The 19,408-nt window shown below is 41.1% G+C and overlaps 2 protein-coding genes across 4 annotated transcripts; both read right to left on the reverse strand.

Annotated features, from left to right (window-relative positions):
- Nucleotides 1-3,345: 3,345 nt before the first annotated feature.
- Nucleotides 3,346-6,770, reverse strand: LOC308087983 (uncharacterized protein; the record flags this gene model as incomplete). Its single annotated transcript, XM_080432261.1, has 4 exons — nucleotides 6,407-6,770; nucleotides 4,160-4,270; nucleotides 3,414-3,510; nucleotides 3,346-3,382 (listed from the first exon to the last, which is right to left on the reverse strand). Exons 1-4 carry the CDS (start codon nucleotides 6,624-6,626, stop codon nucleotides 3,346-3,348), a joined length of 465 nt encoding a protein of 154 aa, XP_080288387.1. The 5' UTR covers nucleotides 6,627-6,770.
- A 5,194-nt stretch (nucleotides 6,771-11,964) lies between these two features.
- Nucleotides 11,965-18,575, reverse strand: LOC308084821 (uncharacterized protein). 3 transcript variants are annotated; one of them, XM_080427744.1, is made up of 7 exons: nucleotides 18,527-18,575; nucleotides 18,079-18,198; nucleotides 14,824-14,931; nucleotides 14,288-14,491; nucleotides 13,683-13,831; nucleotides 13,369-13,472; nucleotides 11,965-13,267 (listed from the first exon to the last, which is right to left on the reverse strand). In XM_080427744.1, exons 2-7 carry the CDS (start codon nucleotides 18,176-18,178, stop codon nucleotides 13,135-13,137), a joined length of 798 nt encoding a protein of 265 aa, XP_080283870.1. In that variant the 5' UTR covers nucleotides 18,179-18,198; nucleotides 18,527-18,575; the 3' UTR covers nucleotides 11,965-13,134. The 3 variants fall into 3 exon arrangements, with proteins under 3 accessions (XP_080283870.1, XP_080283869.1, XP_080283868.1); XM_080427743.1 differs by having other exon boundaries at nucleotides 13,689-13,831; nucleotides 14,288-14,500; XM_080427742.1 differs by having other exon boundaries at nucleotides 14,288-14,500.
- Nucleotides 18,576-19,408: the final 833 nt, after the last annotated feature.

Genomic DNA, 19,408 nt, shown 5'->3' on the forward strand with positions numbered 1-19,408 from the left:
ATTTCACTGTAACCACAGAATTACGCGCGCACGCGCACACACACACACACACACACGTCACACACACACACACACACACACACACACACACACACACAAACACACACACACACACACACACACACACACACACACGCACGCACGCACACACACACACACACACACACACACACACACACACACACACACACACACACGCGCATACACACACACACACACACACACACACACACACACACACACACACACACACACACACACACACACACACACACACACACACACACACACACACACACACACACACAGTCACACACACACACACACACACACACACACACACACACACACACACACACACACACACACACACACACACACACTAACCTGTTCTTCCGGATTGTTAATGATCACCAGATTAGCTCCAGTCTTCTGACATTCTGCTCTGCTTTCATACCAGGTTTTCCCTTCAGCAGATCCATAATAACAGCTACATCCAAACCTCTTCCATCCACTGGGACACGACTTGACTAAACATCAAACAGAAGTTTTACTGATAGATTTTGAAGGAACTGATCATTCTAATATTAGTCAATACTTGTTTGTTTACTTTGATTCCCTTTTCTTTATTTTTATGGAAATAACAAAGCAATAGAACTTGCACAAAAACAAATTTCACCCACTTTTTGTCTCCGCCAGGCCGAAGGCATGGCGAGAGAGTATGTTTACCCCCCCCCGTCCGTCCGTTTTTCCGTCCGTGTGTCCGTCCGCGAGCAGCTAACTGTGCACACACACTCCCTGGATGCCAATTCAGGGAGCCCCACATTTTTCACATGGGCTTGTTATAGCGCCACCAGGTGGCCGATTTGTGCAAAACCCATTGTTTTATATTACTCCTACAGATTTTCTCCAAACGTCATGTAAATCGGTACACAGTAACTCTATAGTCATGTGATCACCACGGATCTGTCCAATTTTCCATATTCTCTCCTGATTGGCTAAGGTTGGCTTCCAAAGTTCGCAGGATTGCTCTGTTTTGAACAAAATTTCAAAATATTCAAATAAGCCTCATGGTGGCGCTATAACAGGCCGATTTGTGTTTTTAACTATAACTGCACCGATCTGCATCAAACTTTGCACGCACACTCCCATTTTTCACTTTTGCCTTTTATAGCACCACCAGCAGGCTGACTTATGTAAAACACATTTTTGGATATTAAGCCTTCAGATTTATCCAAATCGGTACACATGATCTCTATAGTCATGTGATCAAGATGGATCTGTTTGATGTTGATTGGCTAACATTGACATCTAAAGTTTGCAGGAGTTTTCAACAAAATGCGGCAAATCATGAACGCAGCGTCCGATTGCGGTGGAACTTTGCACGCAGATTCGCACTACGTTGAAGAACAAATGCCACCCTTTTTACATTGCCCTATTATAGCGCCACCAGGAGGCGGATTTTTGCAACACTTTTCTTTTTTATATTACTTCTACAAATTTTGTCCAAACATCATGCAAATCGCTACACATTATTTCTAGAGTCAAGTGAGCAAGATGGTTCCGTCCGCTTTTTTGTATTCCATCCTGATTGGCGGATTCCAAACATTGCTGGCCCACAATAACCTTCCTGACCTGGCGGAGACCTGGGCTCCGAGGAGCACTTTTTCTAGTTTACTCCTGTAAACCTGTGAGGTAACAATAAACCTGATTCTGATTCTGATACAAAACCCGAAGAAATTACCTGAGTAATGTTAGTAGAATGATATACTGTATATCTGACTGTGAGGAAAATAAAACATTTCTTTACATTAGGCCTATATGTTTCTATGACAGATGTGATAAACCAGAAATGATGAGGGTTTATTCTCTGTTTGTACCACTATAACGAAAAACATCACATGGATGCACCTGGGACGTATCATCAGTGTTGTAGCCTGGGGTCATAGGATGTTTCGGGTCTCGCAACATACACCCTCACCCAGGTGACCCAGCCAGGGTTGATCAAGCCCCGACTTACGTCCCAGTAGCTACCCACGGTCAGTCCTATAGGGCAAGACAGGGCCACTCAGTCCGCTTCTCCGGAAATACTCTGCCGGGACTCGGGGAGGCTCTGGCACGTGGAGGGACTAGGCTCTGTGGGTTGTCTCCTGGCCGGGCTCCTCCTTCGTCTCACCAGGTCCAGGACCTGAGCGTTGCACCAGACTCCCCTGCTCCAAACATTTCATTCTGGTGTGATGGTGTCTTGGCCCGTGATGGTACTGCAATGACCACCATGGCCCGTGGTGGTACTGCAGGCTCCCTTGCGTCTTACTTGAATGGTCCTCCCAAAGGCCTCACCGTGGATTTGTTGGGCTTCTTCCTCACGGAAGACACAGACTGGGGCGCCAACCCAAACTGCTCCCGGATGCCGTCTACATTCCGGCTGTCACCCGTCTCTCCGGTGGTCACCAATCTATTCCTGGTTGTCACGTAGTCTATAAATTCCTATGAGCCACTATAAATAGAATAACTATAACGAAAAACATCACATGGATGCACCTGGGACGTATCATCAGTGTTGTAGCCTGGGGTCATAGGATGTTTCGGGTCTCGCAACATACACCCTCACCCAGGTGACCCAGCCAGGGTTGATCAAGCCCCGACTTACGTCCCAGTAGCTACCCACGGTCAGTCCTATAGGGCAAGACAGGGCCACTCAGTCCGCTTCTCCGGAAATACTCTGCCGGGACTCGGGGAGGCTCTGGCACGTGGAGGGACTAGGCTCTGTGGGTTGTCTCCTGGCCGGGCTCCTCCTTCGTCTCACCAGGTCCAGGACCTGAGCGTTGCACCAGACTCCCCTGCTCCAAACATTTCATTCTGGTGTGATGGTGTCTTGGCCCGTGATGGTACTGCAATGACCACCATGGCCCGTGGTGGTACTGCAGGCTCCCTTGCGTCTTACTTGAATGGTCCTCCCAAAGGCCTCACCGTGGATTTGTTGGGCTTCTTCCTCACGGAAGACACAGACTGGGGCGCCAACCCAAACTGCTCCCGGATGCCGTCTACATTCCGGCTGTCACCCGTCTCTCCGGTGGTCACCAATCTATTCCTGGTTGTCACGTAGTCTATACTATACATGCTTGACAATAATTAAGATACAAAATTAATATTCATACAGAAAAGGATTGTAACCTCCCTCACCTGCTGTCTCTCTCTTAAGCTGGTTTAATTCACTTAGCAATTGGTCTTTCTCCAGGGTCAGGTGGTTGAATTTGGTGTCAAGCTGCTCTTTCTCCTGGGTCAGGTTGTAGCATTTGGTGGTCAGGTGGTTGTATTTGGTGTCAAGCTGCTCTTTCTCCTGGGTCAGGTGGTTGAATTTGGTGTCAAGCAGCTCTTTCTCCTGGGTCAGGTGGTTGAATTTGGTGTCAAGCATCTCTTTCTCCTGGGTCAGGTGGTTGAATTTGGTGTCAAGCAGCTCTTTCTCCAAGGTTAGGTTGTTACAGTTGGTCTGGCTATTGTCTGAATGATCTGTAAAGGACCGACAGGTTATTGTCTGAATGATTTGTAAAGGATTGATGACAGGTGATGATAAACACAGTTGTTGTTGTTGTTACCGTTCATGATGAGGTGAAGCATCTGTGTGGAAAAGAAGCTTTGAGACGAAAACTCTTTCTATACATGCATAACTTGTTAACTCTACTTTCTGCATCTTATTTTGAAGATGCAAACAACAATACACACAAAACTAACTGGGGGAAGGGGGGACGACGACACATGGGCCATTAACACACTGAACAAGATGGTGAGGAAGGCTATTGTAGTTCCATAGTTGGAGCCTCCTATAGTTTTTAACCTGAACTGGAGAAAGAAAAACTATAAACTCAGCCTACGTTTTCATCCCGCTTTCAGTCTTCAATTTTATATTTATATCATATTTGTTTAAACTCATTTTGTGTAGCTAATATGACACTTGAATATCAAGGTGTATCTGTCTAGATTGAAAATAGAATTCACATCAAGCTGTGGCTTTTTCCTCTGCTCATTCTGATCTAGCATTTATTAGCTCTGTATAAGAGCTTCTGATAAATATCTGAATATAAAATTGTAAGTTGGTTAATGCTGTGGTGGCCTTTGTAGTTCCAACAGATAAGATAAATGGTAATAAATAAAATCTCACCATACTCACGTTGCACAGCCTGGCCAATGATGCCACCCAGCAGTATAAGACACAGCATCCCCAGACACACTGCCACCACTTTGAGAGGACTCACTGTTTTAGAACTCTGTCCTGTAACACAAAGTACATCTAAAACATGTTTGTATATCTACAAACATGGGGACAAATTTGTTCTACTGCTATGCCACCAAAATGTGGAATGCCCCCCCAACAAACATCAAAAAGTGTAACTCCTTACCCTCCTTCAAAATCCCCATAAAAGAGCACCTGTCTGCCATTTGTAACTAGCCCTAGGATAATCTTCTAAATTGATGCCCAAATGACCCCCGCAACTGTTAGATTGGTGGGGTGGGTGGGAGAGGGTGAGCAAGATATCTATGTATGAATGTATCTGTATAGTTGTATTGTATTGTATGTACGTATCCATATGTTGTTGATGTTTTTATGGGACCCCCTCAATAATCAGATGCTGCATCTCAGGGGCTATCCCTTCAATAAAAATCTGAAATACACTGAGAGAGAAAAGTCTTAAAGCCACAGCCACACCCAACCGGATACAAATAATTTCTCTAATAACATTCTCTCTAAAAGATACTTTTACACTTCAAAGATGAAGGATGAAGGATATATACTTTATTAACTGCAAAAGAATTAAGAATTAAATCTGAATATTTTCCTGAAGAGAAGTCAATGTCTTGTTTTTGTACTTTTTCGTTAGTACTGTATGTTGTCCAACTCACCCTGACAATTTCAATGACAATGTCTGGGTTGTGAGCTGAACAGAATTTTAAAGTTCTATTCAAGGCCACAATGCACGTTTTTGTTTTTTTTTGTACATATTTGAAGTTTATACGTTCATTACTCCTAACGTTAATGATGTCTTGTACATAGTGTATATTATTGTATGTCTTGATGATTAAAAAAAAAAACATTTGTTTATTGGATTTTGACAGAAGCATTTCTTGCATATATATCAAGAATACATTGCCTCATATATAGCCCAATGAAGAAAAATAGTTAATAATCAGTTAGTTTGTTTTTTCCCCCCCAAATGAAAACACAAAGGACAAGAGTCTTGCAAGACTTACAAGAAATAAGATACAAGTAAAAGAAAAACAACAATAATACACAAAACCAAAAACAGGAACTTAAACGAGAAAAACTAAACAAAAAAAAACATCAGTCAGCTGAACCATACAGAAAAGCTACATGCAATCCGCAAAACAGCACTTCCGTCACAACGCCCCAATAACATTACACCACCAGACCTCACACAATACCCTAATCTGGAATGAAAAGAAAGTTTATCCTCCGTACAGCCCCATTGCTTTTTGTGTTATCATTTTAACAACCATCGTAACATACATCTGTATTATTTACAAATCTGTTAATAAAGTATTCAGTCAATCAAATCAATCAAATCGATCAAATCAATCAAATCAATCAATCAATCAATCAATCAATCAATCAATCAATCAATCAATCAATCAATCAATCAATCAATCAATCAATCAATCAATCAATCAATCAATCAATCAATTAATCTGCTAGGTTTACAGTCACTGAAAGACACAAATATAAAGTATATCTGTTCATCCATTAGGTTTGCAGTCACTGAGAGACAAAAACACAAAGTAAATCTGCTAGGTTTACTGACACTGAGAGACAGAAACACAAAGTACATCTCTGCAGAGAGGCCTGTAATGGTCCAGCTACTACAGTACTACTGTAGGTGTGCATTCGTCATTCTGCTACAAAGCTCCATTTCATTAGAATAATCTTCCTCTATCTCTTAGATCCTTTACATCCTTCTGTCGCTTCAGGACTTCCCTATTCACATCTTGATACAGCCTATATGCTTCTAAATTGACTGTACTTGTAAGGATATATAAACTTCTCTTCCGTTGTTTAACAGCTGATGGTGTGGTGGTTGGTGGGATGGTTGGGAGAGGGTGAGCAAGATATCTGTGTATGAATGCATCTGTATACTTGTATTGTATGTATGTATCTATCTGTTGTTCATGTTTTTATGGGACCCCCTCGATAATCAGATGCTGCTATCCCTTCAATAAAAATATGAAATACACTGAGAGAGAAAAGTCTTAAAGCCTCAGCCACACCCTACCGGATACAAATAATTTCAACTGACATTCTCTCTAAAAGATACTTTTACACTTCAAAGAAAGTGATTGTGAAGGATATATACTAAGTAATTGTACTTTTTCGTTAGTATGTTGTCCAACTCACCCTGAGTGTGTGTTCCTGCTGTGTTGTCCCTCATGTCCTCCTGTGGTCCAGAGAGGATGCCGTCCACACTCTCATAGATGTCCACCACTCTGTCCTCCCTCTCTCCTCTCTCCTCCAACTGTACACTGTCCTCAGTGTCCTCACCTCTCTGTCCTCTGCGTCCATCTCTCTTTCTCACCTTCTTTGTCAAGTCTGGAATGGCATAAATATCTGTAGCCATATTACAAGGATGAGAGGCTTCTATTGACTACAAACTGTAACTATGTTGTATATTCCTCTCATGTATTGATTATCTATATCTATACTTTACATCATTACTAGATAAATAGCCTACAAAGATACTTCAGTAAAATGTGACCATGTCTGTCTGTGGCTGGTTGTTACAATAGTGATATTGACAATAAGGAAGTATTGTAAGTGCAGTAAGTAAGACGGAAAACCACAAACACCTACACCAGGCCAGCCTGCTAGCCTGCCAGCCAGCTGCATTCGAACGCACGCGCAAACGCACGCACGCACGCACGCACACACGCACGCACGCACACACACCCACGGAGAATATATAGCACTGCATCTTCAAACATTCTTCATATCAGAACCTCATGGGTCATTTTCATTTTGATGAAATTTGAGCCCAAATACATTTTCATTTATAGCAGGGGATAAAAGCAGTATACAAATGTTTCATCCAACAGCCTGGTCTCGACTGCAAGTAATGACCACACCACGAAAACATGCATAGATTAAGTTAGGTCGCAAAATACACATTTAACAAAGCTTCATTTGGACATATTTCATATTTGTATTCTTCTCACAGGTGGTAAAAGTACCTGCCCACCACCGTGGAGTCTAGGGGTTTGAATCCATCGTCTTGGCAAAGCATCTATGGCATAAAAACAAAATGTATTGACCGTGCTCGGGGGCATCTTCCTTGTTAAGCATAATGATTAAGGAGCAAAGTGGAAGCAGTTTATTTATTGTAAAGTGATACAGTATGTTACTGCAGCACCACACGAGACACATATTAAACATCAGGGACATGTTGTTATGACCATAGTAGTGTGTCCAATTCAGTGTGCCGTCTGCTTCAAGTAACTTACTGACATTGTCAACAGTCCTACTACTGTACAGAAAATATGAACATCTTTGTCCAGCCCTACTTGACATAACAGCAGGGAGGATGTGCACATCCTGCCTGCTGTTATCTGTGCTACAGTAAAAACACCAGTGCTGCTTGCATTGTTTTATAGATATTTAGTATTTTATCAAATGACTTGATGGTCATTGTATAGTGATACAAAACAAACGTACTGTATTTCACCTTATTATTTTATAAGGTGAATTGTACAATTCTGTACAGTGTATGTCATTGTGTATCCATTGATCTGCACAGGGAGTAGATCTCCTAGTCCATTGATTCTCAACCCTTTTCATATCTCTGGGACCCCAGTCTTTGAGGATTTCACTATGTATACACAGTGAAATCCTCAAAGCTATTTCAACTCTGAGTGTACAAATGGAACCAAATGGACCTGTAAGGGGATCTAGATTTTCATAGGCCTGAAAATCTAGATTTGGCTCAGGCTGTCACCCATTACCTTCTAGATCTCTCCTTGGTCTGAACTGAAGTGGTTTCATGAAAACAAGATGGAGTCTAATAACGTCATGGCTATCATGTGTATCTCACGCTTCATGTGGTCAGTCTATGACAGAGGTTCTCAAACTCTTTATTTTCGAGGACCCGTATACATTTGTACACTCTCAGAGTTATAGATCTGTACACCATTTGGAACCCCCTCAAGTAACCCTTCATTGTACTACAGAAATAGCACAAATCGCAGATGTACAAGCGCATAACGTACTGCATCGTGGTGAAACAACTCCCACCCACAATCGATTATGAATATATGTTTTATATTGATCATGGCTTATTTGTTGTAGTTGATTAAATAGATGAATTGTTGAACCTCTACAGGTGACAGACCTGGGCAGCATGGTGACTGTGAAGAGCAAGGCTCTGCACTTCCTCATGCCCCACGTGAAGCACACCTTCCTGAAGGTCAGAGGAGCTGACAAGGTGCTGGAGCTCCACCGGGTCCTGAAGGTCATGCAGCCAGGAGGTAGGACTGTCACAATTATTACCTCAATGTTTCCATTCGTCTGTATAAAAACAGCTGCATGAAATGAACAGAGATGAAAATAGCAGATCTACAAGCTCACAACGCATCACATCGCAACGCGTTGTGAGCTTGTAGATCTGCTATTTTTTAAAATTATAATTAAAAAAGGAACGGTCTCTTGGATATACAAGGTTTCCACCTGACAGCAACGATATCATCATGGTGACATCCCTATAGGTCGAGGTGGAGGAGGGGGCAGTGCTCTGGTGTTCTTTAACAAGGCTGCGACAGTCAACTCAGTCAACTCAGTAATTCAGTCAGCTGAATTACTCTCTGGAGGAGCTGGGTGTCAAACACCTGCGTCTGCAGGGGGAGATGCCCGCTGCCGTCCAAGCAGGGATCTTCCTCTCCTTCCAAAAGGGCCTGATGGACGTCCGACATCGCATCACGAGGCCTGGACACTTCCAGTTAAGGCTGCAACTATCTATCTACTCTAGTTATTTTTGATTACTTTTTTCGAATAATCGTTAAGTGCGTTTTCTTTGATTATAAAATATAAATAAATGTCTATGAATCGACACAAAAAGATTTAAATGGGACTCAGACTGTTTAACCACTTAAGACCAATTGAATACTAAATTGTATTACAGAAATAGCAAAAATCTGTGCAACCCAATAGGGAAAAAAAGGAAATCTACAAGCAAAAACAGTAGTTCTACAAGCTCACAACACGTTGCATTGCGACGTGTTGTGAGCTTGCAGATCGGCAGTTTTGTGCTTTTTGATCGATTTTAATCGATTAGTTTGATTAACTGTCGCACCCCTTACTTTCCAGGGTCCACCTGGTGGTCAACTATGACTTCCCAGAGTCAGTGACGGACTACATCCACAGGGTGGGGCGGGTGAGACCGCGGAGGACGGGGAGGGGCTCAGCTTCATCACTCATCCCTGGGATGTGGAGCTGGTGCAGAAGATAGAGACCTGATACCTCTGCCAGGAGGAGAACCAACCTACCGGGGATGGAGTCTGACATCCATGAACCTAAACTCAAATTAGTAGAGTCTGCTATCCATGAACCATAACCCCAAAATACTGGCACCAGAGGAGTAGAACTAAGGGCTTTGCTTGACTGATTGGAGAGGCATAGGTAGTAAAGTTCACCATTGGTTAACCATTTAAACCTGTGTTCTTTTTCAGCAACACTCTGCACTTACAGACCCACGTACATTAAAACCTGGGAACTGAACATTAAAGCCTGGGTACAACCACATTCTTATACTGTTGGCCACTGAGCAGCCCCACTGGAGCAGTTGGGGGTTCAGTGCCTTGCTTAAGGGCACTTAAGTGGTGTTGGGGGAGCGGTGAGTGTTGGTCATTCACATTCCTACCCAGACTTTTCCTGCCGGTCCGGGGAATCGAATCGCGAATCCATCAGCAACAAGCGCGCTCCTCTAGCCTTTAGGCCACCGCTGCCTATACTATACTGATCTGAGTTGGGTCTGTGCATGCTTGTTCTGGTCTTTTCTCCCTAGAATAGGGATGCTAGGGGTTAAAGCTACATTGTGTAAGTTTCATGTCTGTTATCTCAGTCTACCGAAGGAGAGAGGTGATTGCGACTATGTTTAAACATTCAACAACCACAGATCACATGATCAGTGACCTCACAGCAATCTGACTCATTCTGATCACGTGATGACACTTTGAGACAGGCCAGAAACCTCACTGTCTGCAAAAAAAGAAAGAAAGAAAGAACGAAAGAAAGAAAGAAAGCAGCATGGCTGTTTTCTTCGTGGTTTGTGTGTGTGTGTGTGTGTGTGTGTGTGTGTGTGTGTGTGTGTGTGTGTGTGTGTGTGTGTGTGTGTGTGTGTGTTGTGTGTGTGTGTGTGTGTGTGTGTGTGTGTGTGTGTGTGTGTGTGTGTGTGTGTGTGTGTGTGTGTGTGTGTGTGTGTGTGTTGGACTGGGGAGGAAGTACCTCGCTGAGTATACTTTCACATTGGGGCAGCCACTCCGTTATGCACAGTGCTCATGCAGTGACAGGGTACATACAGTTTGTGAAATACTCAGACCGGCCCGTTTGGCACCAACAACCATGATACCACGTTCAAAGTCACTGAAATCACCTTTCTTCCCCATTCTGCCTGGTTTAAACTGCAGCAGATCATCTTGACCATGTCTACCGGCCTGAATGCATTGTGCTGCTGCCATATCGGCCAATCATATTATGATTAACTGCGTTAACATGCAGTTGTGTCTCTATATACACTAAATATATTTTTCATAAATTAACGCCCTACAGTACCTCATCATACTACAGTCACACAAAGGCATCAAAAAGTAGCAGATCTTCAAGCTTGAAATGCAGCGCGAAATGCTGCGTTTTTAGTTTGTAGATTTTTTGATATTTTTTAATTTGAACAGTTTTGGACATTTTCCACCTGACAGAGACGATATAATGAAGTTCTGCCTGAATGAATGACAGTAGGCAGTGACTGACTGATGCACCTTGATTGTATTATTTTTTAAAAGGGGTTCACAGTTATGCTTTTGTGAACATGTCTTCCATTCTATTTCACTGTTTGCAAGATCTGTTACTCTGATTATTTTAAAGATAATTTACAATCTAGGTATTTAGCTGACGCTCTTAATCCAAAGCGATTTACAGACTAGTAAACAAGATAAACACAAAGTAATACATCAAATGCATAGAGACAGTGTATTGCCTAACTACAAGAAACCAAGAACCTATCATCATTCTAAACATAATGTCAATAAATAATCTGTATATTGAAACTATAGAAACTATAGGATGCCAGGTCACCAAATGAACCTGGCATCTGTCTACATAACATGCTATCTAAATTACATTTTAACCTTTCAATTTGCATAAGACTGCATGGTCTTCAAGGATGGGTCATGTGCTACGGGCTAAGGTGGAGTCTGAAGAGGTGAGTCTTCAGATTACGGTGGAAGATTGGGAGTGAGTCTACAGTTCTAACTGCAATGGGGAGTTTGTTCCACAGTTTGGGAGCCAGAAGGGAGAGTCTGGGATTTAATGAAGTGAATTTAATGATGCAAGTTTCTGTCAAGGTGAAGATCACCAACATAATCTTTGTTCACAAATAGATAATCATGTGTTATGTGTATGATTTGTATCTTATCATCCGTATAAGTGAAGACAAAATAGATTACATTTTAGCAAAGGTAACCTCCATTTATGGTTAAGGTTGAATTCAAAATGTTAAGAAAAAAAAATCAAATGCAAATCACACACATTTAGATGTCCTTTAATGATGCCAAATAAGCTTTATTTTCTTCATTAGTCAGTACACAATATTTTTTTTTCAACAATTTGTCATCCAATACCTTGACACAATTATTGAGATGCAAAAGTGAGCATATCTATTCTAAACAAGCATGCTGCCTCAAGTGGAGAAAATCATCATTATCAGTGCATTTCTTCCCATGGAATATTGAAAATACAGTTGACCCTTATGGAAGTTATGAAGGCCCATTTTAGCACAATACATGCTCCTTACCACATCCAAACTTATTTTTGAGCAAAGGGAGGTGAGATATGATATATTTTAACATCATTCAGAACCCCTGAAATCCTTTTTTAAAGTTTTTTCCGACATATATGAATGATGAACTGTAATGTGTTCCTCACTTCCACATTGATGGTGTAAACATTAATTATATCCTTAACCACATGAACTCTAGCATGTAGAATCCATATTCCGGGGGTACATCTACAAGCTCACAACGCATCACCTTGTGACACGTCAGCTTGTAGATCAGCTATTTTCAGCAAAGAGATTTGGTGTAGAGGGAAACAAGAGCTGACCCCGGTCAACTAAGTATTAGATTACTAATTAAATAGGGTTTAAGTGGTTAAAGCAAAATACACGTTGCTAAGTCATAATAGTTGGTGTTTTGTATAAATGTGATTATGGATACAACCGTTTTTTTGTTGTTTTTGTTTTCAGTTTCTCAACTAATTAGTACTGTTTAACTTGACAAAGCAGAACACTAAGCTACAGTTTCATCAATGAAGTTAAGATGAATATATCTTCTCACAGATCCAGGCTCTTTTATCTGAACATTTCTCATTATACCATCCACCACCCAAGTAGTTGTCTTCAGAGTTACTTACTGGATATTTACTCTTCAAAAACAACATAACCCTAAACACATTAAAGGAGTAGTTCATCCCGAAAATTACTTATTTTCTATCAATTACACTCCCCATGAAGCTTTGAATTCATGGACACTTTTTTTGTTTTTTCCCCCGCATTCCTGAGCCAATAATTTGATAACCGGCGGAGTCTCCTATTGACCGATGACCCGGTCATCAAATTATTGGTTTAGGAATGCAATAAAACCAAAAACAAAACTTCATGAATTCAAGGCTTCATGGGGTGTGTAATTGATAGATAATACGTTTTTTGGGGGGTGAACTACTCCTTTAAGCTACTGTAAATGAATAACCACCCTAGTGGTGGTTTGTATTAATGTGATTATGGATACAACCGTTTTCCTCAGTTTCAATACTAAATACGACTGTTTAACTTGAAGAACACTAATTGAGCTGCGGTTTCATCAATGAAATTAAGATAAATACATCTTCTCACAGATCAATCCTCTCTTTTCTGAACACACCCCATTATACCATCCGTACCAGAGGAGCCAGTATGCACAGTTCCTGTCTCTATCGTTAACAGGATATCCACTGACCCAGTTCCTGCGGAATAAACATGATGTATTTTAATCACATCCACTCAGTCACTCACATTTCAGTGACTTCAATAGAATTATAATATAAAAACTAATAAAATGTCTCACCGTATTGTCAGTGGAGTTCCGTCCACCCATGTCCATTCTCCTGCGGTTGTTTTTAGACCAATCCAATATGCTCCATTGGTGCTCATCAATCCTTTGACGAATTTCTGATAATGTGTGGATAATTGAACAATAATGAATTTTCTCTAATACATTCAGGATTTCACTGTAACCACAGAATTACAGCACACACACACACACACACACACACACACACACACACACACACACACACACACACACACACACACACACACACACACACACACACACACACACACACACACACACACACACACACACACACACACACACACACTAACCTGTTCTTCCTGACTGTTAATGATCACCAGATCAGCCCCAGTCTTCTGACATTCTGCTCTGCTTTCATCCCAGGTTTTCCCTTCAGTAGATCCATAATAACAGCTACATCCAAACTTCTTCCATCCAATGGGACACGATTTGACTAAACATCAAACAAGAGTTTTAATTATAGATTTTCAATGAACTGATCATTTTAATAGTAGTCAATACTTGTTTGTTTTCTTTGATTGATCTCTCTTCCCCCTTGCCCCCTTCATCTTCCCCTTTCTTTATTTATGGAAAAGCGATAGAAAAACGAATTTCACCCACTTTTTTACTCCTGTAAACCTGTGATGTGACAATAAATCTGATTCTGATTCTGATACAAAACGTGAGTAAGAGATGACCTGAGTAATGTTAGCAGAATGATATATTGTATATCTGACTATGAGGAAGAAAAACTAAATCTTTACATTATGTTTCTATGACAGATGTGATAAACCAGAAATGATGAGGGTTTATTCTCTGTTTGTGCCACTACATGCTTGACAATAATTAAGATATCCATAATAATACTCAAATTAATATTCATTCAGAAAAGGATTGTAACCTCTCTCACCTGCTTTCTCTCTCTTAAGGTGGTTTAATTCACTTTGCAATTGCTCTTTCTCCAGGGTCAGGTTGTAGTATTTGGTGGTCAGGTGGTTGTATTTGGTGTCAAGCTGGTCTTTCTCCAGGGTCAGGTTGTAGTATTTGGTGGTCAGGTGGTTGTATTTGGTGTCAATCTGGTCTTTAAGGTTGTCACAATTGGTCTGGTTATTGTCTGAATGATCTGTAAAGGATCAACAGGTTATTGTCTGAATGATCTGTAAAGGACCAAAAGGTGATGATAAACACAGTTGTTGCTACTGTTCATGATGAGGTGGAGCATCAAAAGGAGTGTAAAAAGGAGCTTTGAGAAGAAACCTCAATGTTCCTGATCAGGTGTTTTAATGTTAATAGATCTCAACATGGATAAGAATGTAGCGTCTCCTTACGTGCTACACCAGCTGATACTCACAGTCAATGACCATGCATGTAGCTCTCACCACAAATAGAACAGAGTCGACATTTTATTTATTTTATATGTCTAATGTTTGACAAACTGATACTCACAGTCAATGATCATGCCTGTAGTTCTGACCATAAACAGAACAGTCAACAGCATCAGACACACTGCTAGCCATCTGACGATTTCTCTCTGGATGATCAGTCCTCGGACGCCTGAACAATATGAATACAACACACTTAAACGTTTTATTTAAAAGAACAGAGTTAGTATTACATAGTAAAGTGATTTAGTGCAACGGACTCAGAACCCTTCACCTTCCATTTCTGCGGAAAAGTTAAAATGTCTGATGTACAATAATGCAGTTGAACATCTTTTCACTTTACAACATACACCTGACTTTCTCAAAAATGTCACATCGTGAAACGAAAAGAGAAATAAAACACATTCATAATGTTTCTTTTCATTGTCATTGGTTCAACATTATTATTATTATTATGATTACACCCTCAGCCGTGACACTCCACATTAAGGTGATGCGTGGAGATTATTCAACATTTCCATAGCATTTCAACTGTATTGTATTGTACGCTATTAGATAGAAATATTGAATAACTATACGCTCTCCCTTCCATTCTCCTGTTCACTTGCTCTATTGTCTTCTCTCCCTCGCTCTCACAGGCAGGTGCATGCAGTAAAACAAATAAAAGACAAAATAGTTTTGGGATTTTCTATTCTATTATTTTTATTGAGCCAAGTGACTTAATTTGCAATTTATTTGCTCGTAAACAACAATACCGATAATAGTCAGGGAATATTATCAGAAACATGAACAATCTTGGAATAAATTCCTTACCAAGAAAAAATGTCTCCCTGGGCTTCCAGGTATACGTCCACACCTACACCCACCCAGACCCCCCTCTACCCACCTGAGGTGGAACCAAGCCCTGCTACACTCCCTCACTGACGTCCACACCTACACCCTCTCCTGATGCTCCCCTCTACCCACCTGAGGGCCACCCTGCAGCACTGCTAGTGCTACACTCCTCCACTCCCCCCGGGGAACCCTCTGGACGTACCATGTGACCTTGAGTCCTGAGGCATTTGACAATGTGGAGCAGAATGTTTTAGTCTTATTCACATGCAAGCACCCAGCAATATACTGTATATTTTCACACAAAAACATTGGTTTTCGTCAAGGAGTGGTTTTGGTGCAAAAATAAATGCTTGGATTCAGACTAATGAAATAATATAATGGTTTGAGCCCTCACATGCTACTTATGGCAGAAATATTTATATATTATATTTTTTTTCCCGCATAAGGTACCCCAACTTCCGGCAGCCGTCACAGGTTCTGTGACAGGGGGGAAAACGGGGTATTATTATTAATTTCTGTTATTTATTTATTGTATATTTTTTCATCTCTTAACCCCTTTTTAAGCCTTTGTATGATGATCTAAAATGTAATATGTGCATTTTATTGTTGGACAATGTTTTCCCCCAGTCCCCAAGCCACTTAACAGGCAATTGAGTGACATTGACAGTTATCAGCTGTGAGCTGACGGACACTCGGGCGTGGCCCCCACGAGTCACGACCCAATCCCTGAGCGAACAACGTCATTAACGGCCAATCACAGAGCAAGGAGCGGTGCCCTGACAGAGTGAAGCAGCCGCTTCATTCAAAAAGCGACTGAGGAAGGAGAAGGTTGAGTATTGTTTGTGGCAGCGGTGCAAAGTGAGTGCAGTGGGGCGGATAGAAGGAACCGAGGGCGAGCACTCACACGATAGAGATGGAGGACTCCGGTGTGCGGCTCCATACAGAACCCTGCGAGATAGGCCCGGATACAGAAATTATGAACTGGGGGGGCATTAATAAATGCTGGGGGGGGCGGCAATTTTTTTTAACGTTTTTTTTTCTTCTTTTTTTCGGCTGTTTGTGTAATACTGCTTCCTATTGTTCTTTTGGGCTTGTTTTCCTAGGCTTCTTTCTCTCGCAATATCTGGCAACACTGCCCATGGAAAATCAAGGCAGAGGATTATTTGAATTGTGCAATGATACATGGTGGAATATGATTAAGGATTATTTTGATTATGGTAAGCTCACATTTCATATCATGACATAAATGTAACTTTCAAAAAAAAAAAAAAAAAAATTGTAAGATTTTTTTTGGGGGGGCAGTCAGGGCATTTGGGGGGGGCATTGCCCCCCCTTGCCCATGCCTAGATCCGGCCCTGCTGCGAGAGACCAGAGCGTGAGGAAGCAGTGAAACCATAACCAAACCGATCGAGCGAAGTGAGGCCTGGAGCGAGCTGAGGACGACAGGGCTGGCTACAGTGTTGCAGGCGCAACCCATCTCATAAGCGTTCCGCTGCCTTCGTTGTGAGTACGGGCTTAAGCAACACTAGCTGTTAAAACCTACTAAGTCAAGGCACGCAGTGTATTGTCTGGAACAGATGAACTGGCTTTACGTTTGTTATTTCAGAGCTAAGAAGATGATGATGTTGAACTAGAAGACACTGAAGATGTCACCTGCTTGGTCTACTCCCCATTGAAAAAAAACCCATTTGCACTCAGGAAAAACTGTCTTAACTTATTATAGCACATCGAGCACTTTAGCAGCATTTGCACTTTGCTTGATATTAAGTTATTGTTGCGCTCTGCTAATTTGCACCTGCTATATTTTACACAGTTTTTACAGCCTGTTTTGTACCCGCAGTTTTAGTTAGTTAGTGGCGCCTTAGGAGGATAGGATTATTTTAGTATTTTTGTATGAGTGTTTTTCTTTGTTATTTGTATTTTATGGCATAGAGGCCTCTAGCTTGTTTAGGAAAATTTCCAATAAATATATGTTCACCCTTTTTAGCCATTGTGTCGGTGTCGGTTTTATCCTGGGTTTTTAAGTGTTCTCAAATTTCAAAGTCAAAGTACTTCCTGGTTAAACTTGAACCTGTGTAGCCTGTAAAAGAAAGGTGTTAGAAGAGTTCTTAGGCTCCTAAAACAAACCTGAGTGGCGTAGTCTGCAAACCATTTTATTTGATACTCACAATAATTACGCACTCCGCACTTTAATGTGCGCTTGATATTTTATTGTTGTGAGCTATTGATGTGAATAGATCTTAGAAAGTAAAAGGGTGCCATTATTCTTAACCAGAATTGGCAAGTCAAATGTGACACCGTTGGCCACCATCACAGTTCCCCTAGAGGAGTTGACTTTCAATCTTTCTGAATTGTGTTACCTTCACAAACACATTGGTGAAGACATTTACAGTTGGTACGGAATTGATTCCTATTATTATTTATCATTATTATTATCATCGTGATCATTATCATTATTATTATTAGTTGTAGTATCAAAGTGTACCTTGATGTCCTGTAGCCTCCCTTGAGTCTTGGTGTGTGACAGCCTGTGACTCCACGTTCACCTCCTTTCTCCTCCTGCCTCTCCTCCCTGACTCCTCCATCCTACTGAACCTCTTTCTGACTGGATCAACACACATACAGTACCAAAGAAGGACACATAAAAGTTTCTCAAGCTAAAACCTGTTGTAAGCTATCTTTTTTTTCACCTTTCAATCCAGGACAGCATTTGTGTTACATTAGTTGTTGCTATATACAGGATATAGCAGAAAAACCTTTTTTCATTTTTTTTAGAAAACTGTTTTTAGAATAGTCCTCAGCCAACTAAATGGGTTGAATTGAAAAATGTACAAATAATGTACTGTGTATATATATATATATATATATATATATATATCATGCAATACAATTACTATATTATATGTATTATGTTTAAATGTGATCTTACTCACTTTGTCCAGTATGTGTGTCGTCCTACATGGGTCTTCACTGTGGCAGAACAGACTGAGCTCATTTAGCCTTGTTCTCATGACAGGAAACAGTGTTCAACCACAGGTGCCCATATCCTTCTTCTTTGTGTTATCATCATGTCCTGCTCAGTAGCGTACAGCCACACCCTCGTCTCAGGGCCCACATCCTGCCTGCTGGTATCTGTGCTACAGTAAAAACATTACTGCTGCTTGCATTGTTTTAGAAATGTTTAGTATTTTATCAAATTATTTGATGGTCATTGTATATAGACCGCCGAAGTCTGACGTCATTTACACATCCTTTGTTTGTCTACCTGGTTCGCAGTTTTCCACCCCCGTTCTGAATCCCATAGACGTATTTAATATCGCGTCAAATAAGAACTGTGTTCCAAAAATAAACAAATGACCACGGCGGGTTGACTCTTATGGATATGAAGCATCAACTGACGGTGAGAAAACGCTAATGTTACTTCCGCCAAATTAGTTACATTTTCGCCAGAAACAGACTGTATCAAATATAAGTGACTGACTATCATAAACGATACAGAACCTCCTCCCTGACAATAACGCCGACACGCGGTGTTTATTTTTGGACCACAATTCTTATATGAGACGATTCTAAGATGACCCAATGTTATTCTCCATAGAGAAATTACTTCCGCAAACCTGGGGATGAACGAGTGACGTCAGGACTTCGGTGCTCTATTAATACAAAACATACTGTTTGTCACCTTATTATTTTACTTACAATTCCATACAGTGTATGTCATTGTGTGTCCATTGATCTGCACAGGGAGTAGATCTCTAGTCCATTGATTCTCAACCCTTTTCATATCTCTGGGACCCCAGTCTACACAGTGAAAT

The sequence above is a fragment of the Gymnoscopelus braueri genome, assembly GCF_963280865.1.
Source record: "Gymnoscopelus braueri genome assembly, chromosome: 1".
NCBI lineage: Eukaryota > Metazoa > Chordata > Actinopteri > Myctophiformes > Myctophidae > Gymnoscopelus > Gymnoscopelus braueri.